Genomic DNA, 22,269 nt, shown 5'->3' on the forward strand with positions numbered 1-22,269 from the left:
TGCTTGGGGTGAGGGTGAATAGTGTTGTAGGAAATGTAATAATAGGAACTGGGCAGGCTCTTAAAAATAATCTGCCTCAATTTCATAATTAATCGGCACTGGGTTTTCACACAATTAGCACGTTAATTAACCCAAAACTGCCACCACTGTGTGGGGATGCGTGTGTGTGTGTGTGTGTGTGTGTGTGTGTGTGTGGTGGAGAGGGGGTGGGTCATCCAGGAAAAGAGCGAGTGAGAGACAGACACAGAGAAGAATGAGTTTCATCAGACAATGAAGAGAAACGTGGTGAAACCGGGAGCAATGGCAGAATGATAGGCAGGATTCTCAGGGTGGAAGGGAGATGATGGATGATGGATGGGCATCAAAGACAGTTAGAAGCAGGGAGGGGAGAAGGTCTGAGGAAGACAAGAGGAAGAGGAGGACAGAAACAGAGAGATTCAGCAATGCAGTGAAAAGATAAAAAGGACAGAAAAACAGCTGGTAAAAGATGGTGGAAACTATAACAACTAGTGTGTGTTCTTTCATGTGAGCATGAGGTGGAGAGCTTCAATGACTGTGTGTGAGAGAAAGAGTGTGTATGTGTGTGGGGTCCATGGGGGAATGAAGTATAAGTTACTCCAGCTGTACTTCTGTTTCGACTCTCTCCTCCTATGTCTCCAGACATTACAAGACAACTCAAAGCGATGTCAGCATTCACACACGCAAGCAAACACACACACACACACACAAACACACACACACACCTCAGAGTACATCAGTGACTGTGGGATTGCCTGTCAGGTCTGGCGAGGGGCTGAGGGTGGGGGGTGCAGAGCATTTGTTCCCCAGAACAACTCGCAGGTCCACCTCGTTAATCTCCATGACGACAGAGATGCTAAGGCAGCAAATTAGTAGCGAGCAGAAAAAACTGTCACAGGGGAAGCTCATAAAAGAAAATAGAAGCCAAACTACAGAAGTAGTTTGGAGTTAAACTCAAGTTTTTAGGAAAGCACACACACTTAGAAGAGGTGCTCTTACAAACAATTTTATATAATCTGTCCTCAGCACTTAAAAGGCGATAATGGGACCAAAATTATGAAGCTTATCTTCCTACAGGGGCTCTGGATGTCTCTTGCTGATTTTACTTCATGCAAAAGCATCTGGCCAGACAAATTTAAGTGACTTCGTCTTAGTTACACACATTAGAAGATACATTGGAATGCATTAGTTTTTGATCATGCATTACATTGTTCCAGGAGAGTGACAGTATAACAGGGGTGTCAATGTTTTTGTTGCCCTATTCAACCTCACAAAGAAGTCTGTTTAAACTGAAATTGTTGGCTTGGGAACAATCTTCAAAAAAAATAAATAATAAAACTTGTGTCTGTTCAGTACCCTAGTGCTTTAGTTCTGTTGCTTTATCTCCCTATATGGGCAATTCCAGCGCTAAGTATCATATATATGCATATACCTGTAATTCATTAGCAATGGAGATCACATTTCTGTAGGCTGAAAGAACCAATACAAACACTGAATTCAACTTTCAGTACATGTAGTCTTCAATCTAATTCATGCCAAGCTATAAACATTCACATTATGTGATGACTAGCCAGATGTGTCATGCTAGAGTGATTATATGTCACTGTGACTCCTGAAAGATTTCTCTTCTCACTCAGTGGATGCATTTATGTATCATTTCAACTGTTTTACAAGTCATGTTTTCTAACCATCAAAACTGCAGTCAGAAAGAGCTCTTCATTTCACCTGTCAGTCTCACACCTCTCTGCCTTTGTGTTTGTGTGTCTTCACATGTGTGTGATGCTCTGGTTATCTGCTGTGTGTGCTAGTGTTATTGGATGTGTGCAGGAAGACCACAACTGTCATAGCTTTGCTGTTAAACCAAGAGACACACCCACACACTCACTCAAAGAAACATAAACAAAATGAAAGAGCTGCGTCTCACTCACCGATCATGTGATTGGCGACATGAATCTGGATCTCCCTTTCCGTCTCAAACGTCATTTGGCATTTAATACACTGGTAGGTCTTTTTCTGTAAGATAAAAGACACAAACATATCTGTCACAGAGCTGTTTATTCTGCTGAATAAAACATAAAAACACAAACAATCTCTTGTGAAATCAAAAACACAAATATCTTCCTGTATTTCCATATTCAACTAAATGAGGTTTGATTGTGAAAGAAGAATAATGTTAGGAAAGCTTTCAATTTATTTTTCTTTTGTTGATCAGAAAAAAACATGCATTTATATTGTAAACACAGAAAAATGACTCCCACACTTATTGATAACTGTATTAGAGCATTTAAATAAAATTTAAATGATTTATTTTGCATTTTGCTCTGAATTTGACTGAAAGTCCAAGTCTTTGGAGATTTGGTGAAAGGAAGTAGAGGTAAGCAGTTACACACAAACACACACACAGACAGACACAGGGTGTAAGACTTCTGCAGAGAATCAGAGAGAGACACACAGAAATTAATATGGAGGGCATGACGAGGAAAAAAGATTAAGGGAAGAAGCAATGAAACAGAAACAGGAGGAACGAGTGTAGAAGAAAGGAGGACAAGAGAGATAGAAAGAGACACAGAAAGAGCCAGAGAAACAAGGGTGAGAGACACTGAAACAAAGAGAGAGAGAAGCAGAGGCTCTGCTTATCCATTCACAGCACACAGCGATCACTCATGCACAAACACATACAAAATACACAAAGGCCCCACTTCCACTATCTCTCTGCTGCTTCAGCCTGCAAGACTGAGTACACACACACACACACACATACACACACACACAGAATCCTACTTTGTCTGCTTTGTGCTGTTAGACTAAGCAGAAACAAAGGTGCAGGTAAGACAGAGCGTCCCTGGGAACTGTCTCTAACACACACACACGCACGCACGCACGCACGCACGCACGCACGCACGCACGCACGCACGCACGCACGCACGCACACACACACACACACACACACACACACACACACACACACACACACACACACACACACACACACACACACACACCACTTCCTTGCAAGTACACACTCTCTCGCACATAGACACGCGGCAAGTCCCGGGGAGCCTGACTGTCAATATCAAGTAGAGCGAACAGCTCCCACAATGCCTCAGCACGCCCCAGCCGCAGGACCCAGTGGGGCTCAGCTGACACACACCGACATACGCACAAGCACACGTATGCGAGCTACAGACACAAAGGCACTAGCACGCACCAACACTTCACACACACACTACTCATGCAAACATACAGTTAAGCATGATTTGTGAGATTCCTGCACTCCAGAAAATGTCTCCATCCGTTAGATGCTGTTTTCTTATTAACATGAAATTCAGGATGGACCATAATTATACTGTGAAATGTTTCAGCTACCTCGCTGCACTCTCACTGCTGTTCACTTTCTGTGATGGTTTTGTTGAGAAGCACAACAGATAACTTTACATTTAAGATACGATCCTGATTCAATGTTAGACTCTCAGCAGAACCAGACCAACTTCAATAACAGGGTTGATCTCCCAGTTTGTTCTGCCTCACCTTAGGCGCAGGTGAAGCTTCAGACTTCTTTCCTGCTGCACTGGTTTCAGGGCTGACCTCAGGGTGATCTGTCTGGACGTGACTCTCCAAGTCCTCCAGGCTTTCAAACTTCACCCCGCACTCTGGACACCTCAGCCCTGCCATGGCCTTCTCTCCCTGCATGTCTCCAGGCGTGGCGACACCTCCGTGGCTCGGGCTCTGACCGTTTGTGCCCCTGATTTGATTAAATTTTTACATTGTTTTAGCCAATACAGCAACAAAAACTCAAGTAAATTTCATGTTGCTGAACTGTGTGTTTAAGAAAGAGGGTCTCCTTTCTCACATGCACTTTTGGATCATAGAACATTTTTGTTGGAAAAGGTAAAAAAAATTGTTTAACTTACACGACATATCATAAAAGTTATCAACTGTTAGTATGTCTATATTAGCCCACACAATTATCCACAGGCTCTATAAGATGGCTGCCTACCTGCTCATGCAGCCAGCACAGAGGCCATAAGGCAGGCCATTGACATCCAGTTTCACCATCTCCCCTTTGTTTTTGAACTCCTTTAGGCAGAAGGCGCATTTATACAGCTTATGCTGCTGCAGCTGCCCGTTCGGGGATGAAGAGGCTGAGCCGTTCCCTCCTCCTACTCCCACTCCATTTCCACCTCCCACCACAGCTCCTCCAAGTCCAGAGCCAGTGGAGAGCTTCTGCATGTGGAAGGTGCCATGGATCTTCAGCTCCAGGGTGGAGGTGACAGTCTGCATGCAGACGACACAGCGGAAGCCGGTGAGGGAGTTGCGGAGGTCAGGGTGCATCTGGCAATGCTCTATAAACTCCTCCTCGCTCTGCAGGGGCATCTTGCAGATTCGACAGGTCCCTGTGTCCAGGCTCTTACTGTGGGTCACCTGCAGACAGGGAAAGTACAGAAAGTAATGAGTAATAAAACTGAAAACATACCCAAAATTAACAGCATTTTGATGAAATAGCAAGATTGCACCCTGAAGCATCAAGTATCATAAGCCCTTTTTAGATAGGAAAGGCAGCCCATTTGGTCCAAGGTAAGGACGGCAATGTGCCGGCCTGTCTTTCTAAAACAGAGGCGTAATATTCCTCCTTTTCTAAAAGCCGCCTCTGAGGTAGGCGTAAACATATGATGTGAAGCTCGAAGTTGGGCTGTGAACTGTGACAACACATTTGTCTTCAAAATAAGAGCTTTACATTGCACCCCATTGGAGTTTAGAACTGGGTTCTTAGCGGGGGGGCTTTTAATTTGAAAGTAGCGACCGTTTTTAGCCTGCGGACACAACAACAAGCTAACACAACCATACAGCTACAGAGACCGAGGAGACACTAGCATCTCCTGGATCTCAGCGGCTGTCACGTTGCTCATCTTAATGTTCGCGGATGAAATGATGGACTGACTGCTGTGATCAGCTGTTTCTTGGTTTTAAAACTCCCCGGCTGTGGGTCGCACAACAGTGCAGGTCATTGACACCTCCGCCCACCTCACGCAGAGGCCGGCACATTGCCGCCTCATTTTTAGATAGCAGGCGAGGCGGAAATAAGTGTTCCCGCTGAGGCGGAAAATCGGCGGACCAAAACAGACCCCAAATTTGCCGCCCTCTGTCTAAAACAGTGGACCGAGCCGCCAAAAGAACAGGCAAATTGGCGGCTTGGTGCCCTGTCTAAAAACAGCTATAGTCTATCATAGGAACACATAAAACATTTTTGTTAGAACAACTGCAGTGTAATTATAACAGCTACGGTGGCATTTCACAATACATCTTTGAATATGCAAACGTTTTTTGTATTGTGTGGCACAGCACAAATTGCCTCTCGGAGGACAATTTAACATGTTTTTAAGTCTAAATTCAAAGCAGCCCAAGAAGTTTCAGGATCAAAAGACAGAAGCAACAAAAACAGTCACACAAGATAAAAACACACAAATGGCTGTCTTGTTATACCTGTGAGGGAATCCACTGACTGTATTTGTTCCCTGCATATAAACCTCAGAATGTCATGCTGAAACAGATACCTCTGAAGTACACTACCTTGTGTTCAGTGAGGGTTAGCAGAGAGGGGAAGCGCTCGCCACATATCGGACACATGTAGTGTTTGGCGGGGCCGCGATGGGTCTGAGCATGCTCACGAAGACCATTCTCAGAGAAGAATGTTCTGGAGCAAACGTTGCACTTGTGGTTCCCCTTGATGAAGTCTGCCTTCTTCTTTCGAGTACCTGGTGTTCAAAATCACTTTCATCATTATAGATATACTATCGTAACTATAATTATACTTAGATTTATAGGACTTAAAATTCATGATTAACCACTGACGTAAAAATGTACTATTTTTACATATCGTATTGAGAAATAAATCAAGAGAAATTAAATTAAAATATTAGATTAAAAAGAGTATATTAAGACAAGCAGCTGATGATTTAAAAACAAATCGTACCAGCATCATCTTCTCCCGGTCGGATGTTGTGGTCACGCAGCCGGTGGTTCTGCAGAAGTGACTCCATGGTATAGGCCGCCCCACAGATATCACAGGCATACATGGGCTCTGCATTGTCCAGCTCCTCCTCACCCCCGCTCGCCTCATGGCTGTTGGCTGTGTCTCCCCCCTGACCTGCTCCTCCTCCGCTCTTCAGCAACATGTTCTGCAGGTCAGCTTGTTCAGCAGCCGCCACTGTTACTCTTTCAACGCCTCCTGCACCTCCGTTGCCACCACTTCCTCCTCCTCCTCGCTTGGAGGATTGCGCCAGCCCATTGGGCGTCCCGTTCTGACTCCCACTACTCCCTGTGCCGCCTCCATTGCCAGTTATGTTACCGCCATCGAAGACACAGTGCTTCTCCCTCAGGTGTCTCTCAAGCAGGGAGATGGCGTGGAAAGCTTTGCCGCAGAATCGACACGTGAACTTCTTGCTGTGTGTGGTGATGTGGCATTGCAGTTCCACCTCTGTTCCAAACGTCTCTCCACAAAAGATGCACTTCCGGGGCTTCAGTGCTGTAAGGTAGAAGTCAGATTGAGACATGCAGATTCAACATTAATTTACCCTAAAAGACCACTGTCAAGTCAGCATATAATCTCCACATTTTCTTTCTGTAGTCTGTACTTTCTTTCTTTCTTTGGTCAATGTTTATTTTCACTTGTCGGTATTATATTCTCTTCTATTTTGCAATCATAGCCCATGACCCCAGGAATGGTGTGCTGTACCTCCTCCAAGTCCCCCTGGGAGGCCCGATCTCTGGCCCAGGTGGTTATGTTTAACATGGACCTGAAGATCTGTCTCCTTCCTGAAGTCCCAGGCACAGGCTGTGCAGCGAAACAGCTTCTTCTCATTGCTGTGCTTCACTGCCAAATGCACCTGAATGGCAGAGGTGGAATGAAGAAACAATCAAAGGTGGTTTATTTCACCATTTCTTTTTTTATTTTACAACCCACATTTTCTTGTGCATGCACTGATGTTAGTATCCTTTGTAAAAAGAAAAAAGAAAATTATTATTACCCAAATGAAGATGACGGCTCACTCACCTGTATGGAGACTTTGGAGTCAAACACCTCCTGACAGAGTGTGCAGTGGTAAAGGACAAATGTGTGCATGTCCAGCAAGTGCTTCTGCAGGTCATCTACTGAGGAGAACTGCTTATCGCAGCTCTCACACACATACTGCGTCGACGTGGTGGTATAGTGCACTGTCAGGTGTTGAAGCAATGCCTCCTGCGATTCAAAGTCCTCCTTGTTGCACTGCGGGCAGGACTGGCGCCTCAGCAGCATCTCCAGGTGTGACTTGAGGTGGGCCTGAAAACCCTCGAAGCTGGCAAACCGCAGGTCGCACTGGTTGCACGGGTAGTCACCATTGCTCCCCATGGAGGGGGTGGAATCACCTCCCAGTCTGTGGCGTTTCGGGGAGGAGATCTCTACGTCAGAGGAGGCAGGGCTTAGGTCAGCAACCTTCGCCTGGCGTTTGTTGTTAGCCAGTGGGATATTTTTGTGGTTCTCCTTTATGTGCTTGGTGAGCTTGAGGAGCGAGCCGAAGATAGGAGAGTTGGTGCAGTAAGGGCAGGAGTAAACCTGGACATGGACAATAACTCTTTACTTATCTAAGATAGTTATTCATTGACAAACATTTTTCATTTCATATCATTTAGTTTTTGGAAGGACAGAGAAGATGACAAAGATAGGAAGCGGAAGAGACAGAGAGTCATAAACTTTAAAGTTATCAGTTATGACAAACTGATGAATTAACTCATCAATTATTAGGAAACAAACTTAAAAAAGCCAAGTGTCTTGTAAAGTTCTAATATAATAAATAAGAACATATAAGAATCAAGGAATCTGTCCACATCAAATGTTGGTTGTGAACTAGAAAGCTGTGGGTGGACAGTTGTCACTTTCTGATGGATTAGTTGGCCAGAATCTGTGCCCGAGAACCCAGAAATTAAAAATCTTTAATGCAGCCACCATGATTTAATGCAGCCAGCAGTAATCTGCAATAACTGCAGATTGATCAATTTAATACAGTAAAATTATCAAGGATCTTTAATCTGAATTTACATTAGCAATAAGCTTAATTTAATGCTTCACTGGTCTTATGACAAAGTACAGCAAACCACCTAATTAACTAGCAACCAGCTTATTGCTCATCAGCTCAACTGCTGATTAGTATTACCTTTGACGTGTGCATGACAGGCAAGCTACAGCTAATTCTTATCAACTCTGATTAAGAGGTTTTTCCTGACTAATTATTGGATCTCACCTCCATGAAGGACTGCGATCCAGCCTGTAGTACAGGAGACTCCAGTTTGGCCACGGCTCCCCCGGATGCACCTCCGCCCCCTCCAGCGGAGGCGCAGTGCGTCTGCTGGATGTGCTCTGTCAACGAAGACTCCGTCAAGAATCCCATGGAGCACTGGTTGCAGAAGAAGGCATGGTTCCCTTCTAGAATTGGGAAATTAAATTACATTGTTAGTGTTCCTTAAATTACATATTAGTATAAATACTAATCAAAAGACAATCATGTTTTACAACTTCAACATCGCACCTAATGTGGTGGACCCCGCCACAATGCCACCAGGCAAGCAGTGCGATACTCTGATGTGTTCCTGCAGGGAGTTGATGTCTCCAAACATGTCCGGGCAGTAGTTACAGTGGAAAGCTGTAACATTAGTGAACTGCAAGAGGGGGAAAGCTGCTGATGCAGCACCCATGCTTCCTCCACTGCCACGGTGAGCTTTGCGCACATGTTCATTAAGGTTGTAGAGCGTTGGCAGGGTGTCCAAGCAGATATGACATGTATGGCTCTGCTGCGGCTTATCTGCATGGATGGTCTTCAAATGGATCTCCAACACCGCAAGGCTATGGAAGTCTCTCTTAGAGCAGTAAGGGCAGGAATATGTCACTTTAGCCCAGTTCCCTCCTCCACCTATAGGAAAAGGCAAACTGCTAAATTAGAAAAAACACAGAGGTAATCTAAGCTTTCAAACTAAGTGTTGGCTATCATTACTGTACCATACCTCCTCCTTGATGACCTAGGCTTATCCCAATCTCCTCCACACTGTCGGTGCCTCTTCTGCGGCCTCGTTCGATGACCTGGCTTGGCTTTAGGGTAGAGTCTGGCGTGGAGCCTCTCTCCAGGCTGGCACTCGAGTCTGGTGTGGCTGAGCTCATTGAAGCAATACTGCCCAGTGCAGGGTCAGGACTGGCAGCACTGTGATTGGAGGAGTCAGGCTGACGATGGCTGTCTAGGTGGCAGTAGACATCCTCCACGGATGGGAACTGTTCTGAACAGACAGGACATCTGGGGGTACAGCAAAAGAACAGTTTAAATGCCAAGTTCCATCCGTGCAGTCCAAATTGAGTAAAATCAGTGGTTTGAAAACTTTAAAGAAGCAAAGCTCTGCAGTACTTGTGTTTGCGGTTGGCATGCTGTGTTTCAATATGCGTGAGGAGTGAGGGCTCGTCTAGAAAGATCTCAGGACAGTGGATGCATTGCAAGTCGGCTCTGTCGGACAGCTGGGGGTGTCTGGTCAGGACGTGTTTCTCGAGCTCATCCGTCTGGCTGAACGTCTCCTCGCAGTAATCACACATATACAGGTCCTGCTCCAGGTCACCATCTCCTCCTGCTCCTTTCTTCCCACCATCCCTCTCACTCCTCAGTGCAAGGTGCTCTCGGTTCTTGCGGTGAGCCTGCCGGAGTCAGAGAGAAGCCAGGATTTAAGGATGCATAAGGTTTCATATGATCACAACAAAGTAGGGCTTCCTCCTTTTATGAAAATCTATCAACTGTTTACCTGCATGTGGCTCTGCAGTGATGAGGTGGAGGAGAAGCCCCGCTTACACACACTGCATTTAAACGGTTTGCTGGAGCTGGAGGTGAATACAAAGAGACAGTCATGAAGCACAAAAAATCACTTATAGATCAAAATTACACTGAAAGATCTAAAATGAAAGTCAAAGATACACTGGATTTTGATCAACATCAAGTACAGATTTCATAATAATAGGATCAGAAGCAGTTACCTGTGTGTCTTCAGATGGATCTTGAGGTGATCAGAGCGGGAGAATGCAGCTTCACACTCCTGACAACTATACTTTTTATCCCCTATAACCAATAACAGATTAAAGAAATAATTTCTCCAGAAAAAATATGCACAAATTAAAGAAAGAAATTGCTGGCGTGCAGGCGGTGGAGTGGTTAGAGCGCATGCCATAGACGCAGCCGACCCCGGTTCGATTCCGGCCGGAGGTCCTTTGCTGCATGTCACATCCCCCTCTCTCCCATATTTCCTATCTGTCTACTGCTTAATAAAGGTGTCTATGCCAAAAAAATCTTTAAAAAAAAAAAAAAAAAAAAAGAAAGAAATTGCTGCACTGACAGTAAATCTCAAACTCTAGTCTGATGCTGGTGAACTTATTCTTAAATTTCTTTATCAAAAAATTTTAATCTTAAAAAGAAATTCCAGGTTAACTGAATTACTGTGAATCTCCTACCCATCAGGTCTTAATATACCTATGCATACTAGTGATGACAAAAGTATTGAAATATCGATGCACATCAATATTGACTATCTGAAATGGTTTCAATACTCATTTGTGGAGGTATGAATACTCTAGTACTAGCCCTGCTTTCTCGCTCTCCTCTCCAACAGCAAGTTGATACATGTTGCTGTAGTACTTACATAGACCCACCTCCAGAAGTAAATTAACGTGTTGTTTGCAAAACACACAGCACAAGAGCCTAATCATATACATTTTTCAATAAATATCTGATATTTTCAAGTATGAAAATTCTTCACAGTAATTACAGTATTATGACAACACTAATATACAACTTAACAAGCCTGACAGAAAATACAGGATCCATTTTATCATGTACCTGTGTGGAGTTTGACATGGCGGTCTCTGCTCCTCTTGTGTTTAAACAGACGGCTACAGAAGGTACATTTGAAAGGCAGCTTGTCGCTGTGGATCTGCTCATGGCGCTTCAGGTAGCTCAGACGGCTGAGGAGGACCAAGAGGAGGAAGATGATGAACAGTCATTCACACAATCACACATCAAAATTGATAACCTTTTATTTCAGCTTGACAAAATAGAACATCATCGCCAAAATATGCAGACAGTAACCTGGTGACCTTTAGTTTAGTTAGAGTTCAACAGTGACTTTATTATCATTTAATGCATTTTTCAGCCAAAAGCAATGAACAGAAGAATAGAGAGGACAGCGAGGCAACATGAGTAATATAGAGGACTATGATGATGACTTTATGGTGTGTGTGACAGCTGTTCTTAAAGTGGGTCTTGAGTTATTCCCTTGAGATGTTAGTGAGAAATGTATTCACCTCGTTCCTTTCTGTTTGCCTTAGTGGTCCGTGTTACCATGGTAATATTGAGAATACTGTTTATCCATGTACACATTGATATTCATGAGTGGAATATAGGGATGCAGCAAAATATGACATTAGTCTCATTGTTTATAATACACCATTTGTGTCACTGCACCGAGATGTCATCATAGGAAACTACACGTGTGATATTTATACCTGAAGGATTTGTCGCAGAACTGGCAGGGGTATGGCAGACCAGCACCTCCTTCCTCCTCACCGCCAGTTGCCATGCCGAGGTCGCAGCAGCCATCGGGCATCTGTGAAGGCGATGCCACGTCTTTACTGGAGGGCGAGGAAGGCACCCAGGACAGCCCTGCGGGGTCATCATCACCATCTGACAGAGAGAGAAACAGCCAAAGGAAATTAAAAAAAGAAAAAAGCAAGAAAACACAAATACATTTTTTGTACACAGCTGCAGGATTTACAAAAAATAGAGACAGGCGAGCAGACAGAAAAAAGTGGGGGTGAAACAGGGAGCATTAGAATGATTACGAAGAAGTAACATCTTTCTTGGAAGGCAGAAGGCAGGAGAGGCAGCCTGTGGGAGTTCAAATGAGAAAAAGAGGATATAAACAAAAAAAATAAACACATTTATCCTGGTTACACACACACACACATACAGAGGGAAAATGAGGATGGCAGAGATAAAGAGAGAGAGAGAATGAAAAAGAAGAGAGAGACACACTCCGGCAGCAGCAACATCTAAATAGAAAGCTCCAAGAACTATGTATCCCCGATGGAGCCCAGAAATAAGGACAGAGTGTATTTTCTCTCCCTTCATCCTCCCTCTGCAGCCATCCCTCGTTCCATCCCTCCCCTCACCTCCCCTCCCCTCCCATCCCTCCATCCGTCCCCGAGGACCATAGATCCGCCTCATCATATTTTCATTAGGGCCTTGGCAGATTGAAACGTCGGAAAAGCGATTAGGAGATGTGGAGAGCAGAGCGGAAAGATGGCGATATTCACTCCCTTTATCTGTCATACATAGGAGATTATGCATTGCTATTTTCCCTTTTTTCCTCCCCCTTTCTCTCTCTCTCTCTCTCTCTTTTCACCCTCCTGTGTAGTCTGGCACAGAGGCAACAAAAAGGCCACGACTCCTTTAATAGACACTTCAGAATGAATTCCAGGCGACAAAAGAGGGGGCTGAATAATGCTTGATATTGTTCTGTTCCTCTTTGTGCACTCTGTGAAGCAGCACAGTACGACTATTTAGCATTTGCCTGAAAAATGTAAAGAAGAGAGCAGATGAAGGGAGAGGGAAAGCTGTTTTCTTTGCTTTTATCCGATAGCTACATCAACTAGGCCAGCAACAAATCAAAGAGGGAAAATAAGGAAACTAGAGTGATAGGACAGAGAGAAGTGTGAAGTGATTTGAGCCAATATTTCTGCAATGCAAACAGACACATGTGAAGAAGAGAAGCTTCTCCTGATAATTTTAGAAACCTCTCCAAAGCACACACCTCAACCAACTCCTACCACAATCTTGTGTGTCTTCTGTGTGCTTGTGTGTGTCTAGTCTACTGTGTATTGCGCCTTGCAGAGAGGGGGTGGAAAACAGATTCTTGTGATGAATCGATCGGTGAGAAAATGTAGGCACTGCGATGAGCAAATAGAACTCTGCAGGGGGGTCCAGGTTAAAAAAAATTGTAAAAAGCATGACTTATAAATTTGACTGGAAGCAAGAATGAAAATAAAAAAAGGCTTTAGAAAATGTAAGGAATAGAGTTATCAACATGAAGCCTAACAGCAAGGGTGAGAGTGAGTGAGTGAGTGAGTGAGTGAGTGAGTGAGTGAGTGAGTGAGTGAGTGGGCAGGGAGAGATGGAGGAAGATGAAGGAGGGAAGTAAGGAAGGAGGATGAAGACATATTGACAAGGTGGAAGGAAAAATAACAAACAGTATGTCATCCAAGAACACACAGTGATTAAAATGAGTGCACAGGAAAAACATCAATCAGTAAAGAAAGGAAAAATGAGAGACAATGAGAGGAGTAGACTAGAGAGGAAGATGCAAAAAAAATGGAAGGAAAAAAGTATACTTTTGGTCAGCTCTGAAAAATATTTGTTTTATGAATACAATACTCTAATTTCTTTATTCTTACTGTTTCTCTTAGAAAACTTGATGATCAGTGTAAGAACATCATTGTTCAGTGGTCCCAACATAGCATTATATACTATATTAAGTGCATGTAATTGTTAAGGTGGTGCACCCTGTTGGAAACTTACTTTGAAATAAAAGATACCCTCGCAGGCTGCGATAAGAACACGGAGGATGACCACGCTGATAGTGGTTAATTTCCATAATAAGGATAATCATGAACATCATCATATAAAAGACTTAGGAAAGCTGTCTAGCTCACAAACATTCTTAGACAGATTTCTGGATTATTTTGAACTGCCATAAAAGTAAAAGTAAAAGTTGTCCACATCATTTCAGTCATTCCAAAATCCTAAGCCTGTCACCGTGGCTGAAGGCACAGCTTGACCTTGGTATCCCCCATAAAAAGTTCAATCGGATGTCTGGAAATGTATTTCAACACCTCTAGTTTGCACCCCTGTCTCCGTTCGCACAATCTTTTTTATTAACATAATGTGATTTGAGTTTTTTAACTGAAATCATTTTTCATTTGTTTAATGTATTTCAGTTCAATTTTAAGAGGTGTAAGCCCATTTTGATGATTATTAGGATAATATCCTTAATTATTTTGGCCAGGTTAATCTTCCCATGAAATTGTCCCTTGCCTACTTCTAAATTAAAAGAAATGTAACATGTAATCCTACCAGAATAAGGATGTCCTTCTTCAGACCAATCAGAAACAAGTAAACTAAACACATCTTCAAGTTTCATCAAAACTCAGTCAGTATCACATGGGGCATTACACTGGACAGATAGAGACAACATTCATTCACTTATTGAGCTGTACTCTTCACGTCAAATCTCAGGCGATAACACCAGCAGACACAGAGCTGTAAATCAAGCAGACTACCATGCAATGATAGACGCTCCGAAGACTTGGTGATCTAAATAACAGTGCTAAAACTATTTGGCAATTAATCCCTCATCGATCTTGGATAGGTCAACAATAGGTTAATTGTCAACAATTTTGATAATTAACATTTAGGAAGGAAGCATTTTGTGTTGACTTGGGTTGCAATTTTTCTCTGTTTAACATAACTGTAAACTGAATAAAATAACATTTTGGTCAGAGAAAAATATATTTATTTTACTTTTCTAAAGTATTCTTTGCTTGCTTTGTTTGCTTGCACAATTAAAATGGTAAAAACAAAAGTGGATATGATTCAAGATTCAATATCAAATATTCCTATCTAGAAACATAAAATAAAACAGAACACTTAGCAGCACAGTGTGTATGTATAAGTACATATCAGAAAAACATTTATTGGGGATTGTGAGCAGAAAAGGGATTTATCCAAAGTCCTCCCGAAAACAGAACAATTTAGTCAAATGTAATCTCAGCAGACAGTTGGCCTTGTTATAGTATACAATAGTAGTGTATATGTAGTAGCAAGTAGTATCATACCAGGACCCTGAAATTGCTAAATGTAATTCAGCCATCAATAATTTTACAATTTACACCGTGTTGCATGACAATAGGTGACCAACTGTTTGATAATACAATTAATAATTAGTTTCCTAATTCATTTGCCCAGAAAGGGTTTTTGTTTTTTCATATGTTAATCATTGTACATGTGGCATCGTACATTATCACTGCTGCATTGACCTTGCTACAGTTGTTCACATGTAGTTTATTTTGCTGTTGAGCCATCCATCCTTACAACACCCGTTTTAAATTCACAGGTGGCTACGAGGCAGAACAGACAATCTGTTCCTCTTTCTGAATAAATAAATGTACCATCTACATGGTGAAAGGCTGGTGTCTATGAAATGCCAAACCAGACAGCCCCTGCTGCCTGCTCAACAGTAGTCTGAGAAAGATTAGTGATACTGTCTCAAATACATGTATTGTACACTCTCACCTTCTATTTCTCTCTTGGCTGTGCTAAACAGGACTTAACAACAACCAGAAAGAGAGACACCAGATACAAAGAAATACTCAAACCCAAAATGGTAAACTGTTGACAATTTGGAACAAAAAACTGAATCTCAAAGACATCTTAGAAAAAGCCATGTAGAGAAGATGAGGGAGTAAATAAACCTCCGAAAAAACAGCGCAAGTGTCTCCTCACAGTGCTGGTCTGGACTCATGTGGACCAATAAATGCACACCAGTATGAGTCATTTAGACGGTGAAGTTTGTGGGGTGGGAAAGTAGGAGGAAGACAGACAAGAGAGAACAGGAGAGATTGAACAAGAGAGAGATTCAGTCAGAGCAAGAGGGAGAAATCTCTTTTTGAGGGGGGGATGGAGGGGTGTTGAGAAAGAAGGGGAGGAGAGATTAGCGTCATTAAAGAGCCCTAATCCTCTGACTAGCGTGGCTGGCGCTAAAATGGAGGATCACACGGCTTTTTAACGGCGCCTTTGTCAGCCGGCCGCGAGGGGACCTGGCAAGACAAGGCCGAATGGCAACTGGGAGAAACTGGAGGATGGGGAGGGGGGAGCGGAGAAAATTTCAATGAAAAGTTAAATTAGAGAAGAATCCTCAAGAGGAGATGAGGAGGATGGATGGTGAGGGAGGGGGATTGGAGAGAAAAAAAGAGGGGAGAAAAAGTAGTTTGAAAAAAAAAAGAGAAAACAGGCAGGAGCAGGCGGACGCCGACACACGCTGTTCCTACCCCGTCTCCTCCTCCTCCTTTCTGTTCTTCTCTGGCGAATGAAAACGAACGAGAGGAGCGGAGTGGAGGACCACAGGGCCCCAACAGCTCCGCTCCCGCTTTATCTCTCACTCTGCAGTCCTCTCCTTTCCCATCCATTCCCTCTATCCTTCATCCCTCCCTCTGTCCCCAGCAGTCCCTCTACTCTTCTGTCTTCATCTCTCTTCCACTACCTCCTTCCATCGCTCCCTCCCTCCGTCAGCTTTCATGTTGTTACTCATTATAGCGCTGACATCTCTCCCTCCGTCCCTCCATCTCTCCGACAGTCTCTCCCCTACTGGTGTTGGCCTTCACCCCTGTGTCTCAGCCTGGACGGGGCCGAGGGAGAGGGGGGGGGAGACGTTCCAGATGGACAGACTCTGAACTCCAGAGGAGAAGGAAGAGATGGCGCTATGAAAGGGGAGACGAGAAAAAAGAGGAGGAGAGGAGAGAGGAGAACCTAGGGGTCTGTAATAAACAATGGAAAAGAGCCGAAAAGAACTAAACGGACCGCCTGAGTCTACCTGAAACGACAGACGCACACAAACACATGCATGCAAACAACACACACACTCCCCGCATGTGTCTCTAATAGGCCAGACAGTGTGGCAACGTGTGGAGGACACAGCCTTGGTGAAACACTCTAATGAAGAGACACACACGCTGATCAATCTCTCTTTATGTTTCTGCCTCCCCCGTCTACTTCCCCCCTATCTAAACTCAGTAACTTTGTCATGACTGTTACACAGAGGGAAAATACATCAAAGCAGCAGAGTTTAGAAGATGGAACTCTTACTAAAAGAAACTTTAGAGACTAGTGTAATCTTCAGATGTAATGATTATTAAATTAATCAACCATTCTAAAAAGTTTATCAGGATAATTTGAAATATTGCATAGTGTTTCCAGTTTTCTGCTGGCTTAAGCCATGAGGTTGCAAACCGACAAATTGATGAAATGAGCGACTGGATGGGCTGACATGAAACCAGCACTCAAGAACATTAGTTCAATTAGTTCGCTCCCGATAACAGCGTCTGTTATGGAAAACGCTAAACGCCTGAAATGGAAATATAATCCATGTATGTCGCGCTTTCTGTCTTTGCTATCGCTTTGATGTGCGAATCAAAGGAGCTCAGCTGGTAGCAACAAAAAGGTTTCAGCTCCCAGCGCTGCTACTCCAAGTGCTCAGACTGCCTACTACCTGCAGTCACATTCAGAAAGATTCAGAATAAACATTTTACTTGAACAATACACAATGATCTGCAAAGTGAAGCTTGCCATTTCTAATGGAATAGTGATTAAATAAATTGAAATTCATGAATTAAATACATTTGAAGTAATAACGTTTTCTTGAGATGCTAAAGAAAATGTATTCAAACAAAAACCAGTTCTTGGGTTGGATGTTTAAACATTCTTATTATCAAAGGAATTGAATGTTTAACCAATACTTTCATCCAACACTTCAATTCAGATTAAGCAAGGAATGTCCTTCTTATAGTCAGAAGATGCTGATGCTAACTGGGCTGTTACTCCAAGCATCATTTTATCTGACACTGTCCAACGTTAAATGAACGTAATGTTCACCTTGGGTTCAGCTGTCTACCTGCTCATATTTTGATCCTCCTATCAGCCTGTCTTCCCCTCCCTTCCTTCAACCTCCCTCTACTCCATCTGACCATCTAACTCTCCTTTCCACCTTTCTGTTTGGCCACCGGCCCAGACCTGCACCTTTCCCAGGGAGACTCCCACTGACCTCCTCTCCCTCCATCCCTCTCTAGCTTCATCCCTCCTTCCACGGCTCCCCAGGCCCCCTCCGATGGCCCCAGGCTGCCCCAGGCGTGCATGCACACACACACAGCCCCAGACTCACCATAGGGGGCAGAAAAACAACTTCCACCCTTGGCTCACTCTGGGCAGCCCAGCACACACTCGCTCTCATTTTTGCTCTCACACACACACAAACACAATTAGAGTTGAATTCACTATCTAATACTTTGTCTGGTTTTATGCCAAAAAAAGGGTTATTTCTATAAATCTCTAAATATCTATAAAGTACATCCTGCAAATCAAAAATAATAGCAGCTGCATCCTTTTGGTGTGCCACTGCAAATCATTTAGATGGCCAACAGCCTGGATAAAACTTTTATTTTACCAAACACATTTTATGATGTGTGTTTCTGCTTGTTAAAAGGTCAAGCTGCATCTAAGCAAGTGCCATCCTGTTGGCTGAGACGATTTAAGTGGCTGCTTATTACTTGCTTTTGGTGTAAATGTTTTAGTATGAAGTATCCAAAACATTATTGGTCACCATGACCCAAGAAATGACCCACTACTTGGCTTTGGAAGTGTGCTACAAGGTTTATCAAAATGCTATACATGGGACATTTTGATCCCTTTATAGCTCTGTGATTATCATACAAGTATGCTTGGCAACCAGTAAGCTAAGCACAGTTTACCGGTTGCCATGTATTAGGGGAATTGCACAGTAGCATGTTTTTTTTGACCAGTCAAATGGTTTGCCTACGTGCAGTCTGTCTGGATGGAATACATTAAACAAATGAAAAATATAGGATGAGAAACCCACGCTAATAACATCTTGACTCCACCAGGTGCATGTCCATGACTATATTTTTTTTCTGTGGAATCGGTGGGTTACAGAGAATACAGTGACATTTTTTTTAATCAGCTCCACAGAGGGTCATCACAATTGACTTAAATATTTTCTGTTCCTGTAGGGATAATTTGATTTCACAAGATGGTAAAAACCTCCACAATATGGTTCGGTGTTAACTGGGTGCAGCAGTTCATACTTATGCACACGGCTGCAACCCTGGCCTGTGCTCGGAGGACCAACAGTCCTCTGCTGCTGTCCTTGTAGCTCACAGGGGATGCAGTCTGTCGGGACAATCACAGACACAACCACACATGCCGCAGCGAGGACAGATAGAAAGGACGATATGGCAGTCTGTCCGGGGCTTGAGCCCTCGAGGACACGATGGATGGACACACACACACACACACAACACATGCATTCACACACACACACACCAAGCAGGCTGTGGGGACCCTCACCTTCTGCCCTGGGAATGGGTCCGGCTGCTTTGGTCGCTTTTGGGCGCCAACTGCTCCATATGGGCAGTGTGTGTTTGTGTGTGTGTGCAAGTGTGTTTGAGGGCAGAAGGTTAGGGGCAGGGGGCTAAGGATGGGGGTGGGTGGACAGTGAGCTGGCAGATGACAAGTTTGTTGCTACCACACAGGAAACAGTAATACACTGTCTGCAAACATCAAACAGTGGCTAACACATCAACATACAGAGAGCAGCTCAGCATGTAAAGACAAGGTCAGTATGGGGTAGAAAAAGAAAAAAGTCTGGACGCTAATCTGGACTCCAAAATAACTTTTTAGTAGCTGAGGCATGCAGCTATCAAACATAGTCAAGTAGGAGGAGTGCAATACTGAGATGTTGTTGAAGAAGCTTTCAGATAAGATATAGAAATCTTTTTCCAGTGTTATTGGGGGGTGGATCCATTTTTCAGATGAAAACAGATATCTAAGGCAGTACTGCACTCTGCTGTGGTATCAAGATTTAGATAATCATGGCAAAAGAGATGAAAGTACGAGGTAGCGATGAGTCACTGCTATAAGACAGATGACAGGAGGTGACTGTAAGTGAGGGGAGAGAGAGAGGGAGGTGAGCAACATACAATCAAGGTCCCTCGCTGAATATGATACAAGGGCGTTACAGATAAGGATCCATTGGCCAAGGTATACACCTTATTCTTAGCCCCTATGATACACCTTAGGCAAACTAAGGGTGAATATTCCATTGCATCCAGTTACCTAACTTCAGCTGGCATTTTACATGATAACACTTCTAAATGCTTCAAAGTGCTGCCAATGCATCAGTTATTGGGATACTTTGTTACTGATAGTTCACCAATCAGCAGAAGTATTAGTCATAACTGTTCCACAAGTGACCTCCACTGAAAACTTGTGGAGAGACAAATCTGGCCAGTAAAAAATATGAATTAATAACTAATATTTACAGTAATATTCATAACATTCTTGTTCCACTTCTGGTGAACATCGGACTCACTGTAACTATATAAAGTTGTAATATCAGCCAGGGGCACTCTTTATCAAGTAAATGCTTGTCAATTCTAACTGCACCTGCTTTTCCTGATTTTTAGATGCCCTTTTCAAATGTAAAAAAGGGAAAAGTAGGAAGCAATTTTATTATTAGGGCAGCATAATTCAAATATGTCACCGAAGCAATGGTGACTTGTCCACTTCCAGACTTGATATATTAGTGTCATAGTAGTTACCAATAAGGTGTATGACAACATGCTTCCACAGACACAGAGAGGGCCAGAAGACATGAACAGACACATAGATGCAACAACAAACACAGTCTGTTTCCCTCACACACATACACCATGTGGCAGAGGAGGGCTGGCATCTGCTTCCTCTTACCACATTCCCTTTTCTCTCCCATTTTGAACTCTTTCTCAACAAGCCTTTTATCTCAACGTGCCCTGATTTCCTCTGATTCTATTCACTCCGTCTCTTCATTACCTCTCGTCAACACATACTGTAGAGCAAGGCACTAAACATGAGGGTTACTGGTTCCATTGCCTATGTAAGAAATTCCTCATCTCTCTCCTCCATCCTGCTCTCTGTCTTGTCTGCTGTTTGTTCACTCAGAAATGAGAACCAGCTGTCAGGCAGAACGTTAGATAAACAACAACACCATGCCAACGCACACATACAGTACACCTCATATGCGCACATGCTGGCATGACACACAAACACACACATACAGACACATACACACACACAGAAACACACACACACAGAGTGGTGTGGTCCCATTGTGTGCATGCCGGCGGCGATACCATCTATTTATAAGAATGAGGTTTGGTGGACTGACAGACCGCTCACTAACCTAGAAACACATTCACCTGAGTCACACACACACACACACACACACACACACACACACACAAAAACTTGATTGACTTTTTACACCTTCACACACTTGCTCATAAAAGTACACACTCATGCACATAAGGAGGCCCTTGGAAGTTAACAGAAATACCCTCAGACCTGTAATAATACACATACAGCTATGAATAACTGCAGCTGAGCAATATTTTAAAAGTATTATTGGTGCTACCTTGTGAATAATGATGGATAATTAGTGTATAGCAAGAGCCTCATAAGGGGTTTATGTGTGCAGTCATCATTTTAAACAAATGGCTTTGACTAAAAATGAATGTGATTGATCTGAGGATGTATCAACAATATTACTCACACAGAAGCAAGTCCTCCTACATTCACCTAGGCGTATGTGGGACCTATAAATAAGTGATGTAGGCAGCTGGAGCTCACTGTTCAAAACACAAACACACTGATACACACATACACACCAGTAAACAAACAAACCCATTTTTGTATATGTACTACAAATACATCAGAAACACACATAGTTTTTAACCATCTAGAGAAAAATAACTAAGCGGTGCAGGTAAATAAGCTGCCAAGAGATGGATTTGAGAAGAGAGGCAGAGAGGAAGTGAGAGAGAGAGAGAGAGAGAGAGAGAGAGAGAGAGAGAGAGAGAGAGAGAGAGAGAGAGAGAGAGAGAGAGAGAGAGAGAGAGAGAGAGGCTCCTGAAGTCCCAGGAGAGGATGGTAGAGGGGGGGTCCTGTGCCCAAGGGAAGCCCGAGAGCAAGCTGCGAGAGGCGGGTACCTCCTACCCCACCGCTCCCCTTCCCTCCCTTCCCTTCTGGAGGACGGGATCCTGGACAGCCCCCTTCTCACAGATCCTAAACCCCCCATGAGAGGAATACGTGCACATGCACATACACACATGCGCACATGCGAGCGCACACACTGAAGAGGGGTCCCCAGGGGAGGAGCGGAGCAGAGCAGAACACCTGGACCTGCCATTAGTGACACACTCAGGGATTAGAGGCACAGACGGCAAGAGAGATGGAGAGAGAGAATGCACACTGGGATCGACGCACACACACGCTATCTCCATCCAGGAAGTAATATGCATAAACATACGCAAAC

The 22,269-nt window shown here is 43.6% G+C and overlaps 1 protein-coding gene across 2 annotated transcripts in view; it reads right to left on the bottom strand.

Annotated features, from left to right (window-relative positions):
* The window catches only part of znf423 (zinc finger protein 423), a 152,354-nt gene that overhangs the window by 72,118 nt on the left and 57,967 nt on the right, over positions 1 to 22,269 (bottom strand). For both annotated transcript variants that reach the window (XM_030425491.1, XM_030425492.1), the window contains exons 4-18: positions 11,579 to 11,756; positions 10,914 to 11,038; positions 10,058 to 10,139; positions 9,829 to 9,904; positions 9,444 to 9,724; positions 9,052 to 9,335; positions 8,580 to 8,960; positions 8,295 to 8,476; positions 7,070 to 7,609; positions 6,752 to 6,902; positions 5,990 to 6,541; positions 5,587 to 5,771; positions 4,016 to 4,440; positions 3,547 to 3,760; positions 1,947 to 2,031 (exon numbers count right to left, since the gene is read on the bottom strand). In XM_030425491.1, the coding sequence (XP_030281351.1) occupies positions 1,947 to 2,031; positions 3,547 to 3,760; positions 4,016 to 4,440; positions 5,587 to 5,771; positions 5,990 to 6,541; positions 6,752 to 6,902; positions 7,070 to 7,609; positions 8,295 to 8,476; positions 8,580 to 8,960; positions 9,052 to 9,335; positions 9,444 to 9,724; positions 9,829 to 9,904; positions 10,058 to 10,139; positions 10,914 to 11,038; positions 11,579 to 11,756 (3,741 nt within the window). The remainder of the gene's footprint in view (positions 1 to 1,946; positions 2,032 to 3,546; positions 3,761 to 4,015; positions 4,441 to 5,586; positions 5,772 to 5,989; positions 6,542 to 6,751; positions 6,903 to 7,069; positions 7,610 to 8,294; positions 8,477 to 8,579; positions 8,961 to 9,051; positions 9,336 to 9,443; positions 9,725 to 9,828; positions 9,905 to 10,057; positions 10,140 to 10,913; positions 11,039 to 11,578; positions 11,757 to 22,269) is intronic.

The sequence above is a fragment of the Sparus aurata genome, chromosome 8, assembly GCF_900880675.1.
Source record: "Sparus aurata chromosome 8, fSpaAur1.1, whole genome shotgun sequence".
NCBI classification, from domain to species: Eukaryota; Metazoa; Chordata; class Actinopteri; order Spariformes; family Sparidae; genus Sparus; species Sparus aurata.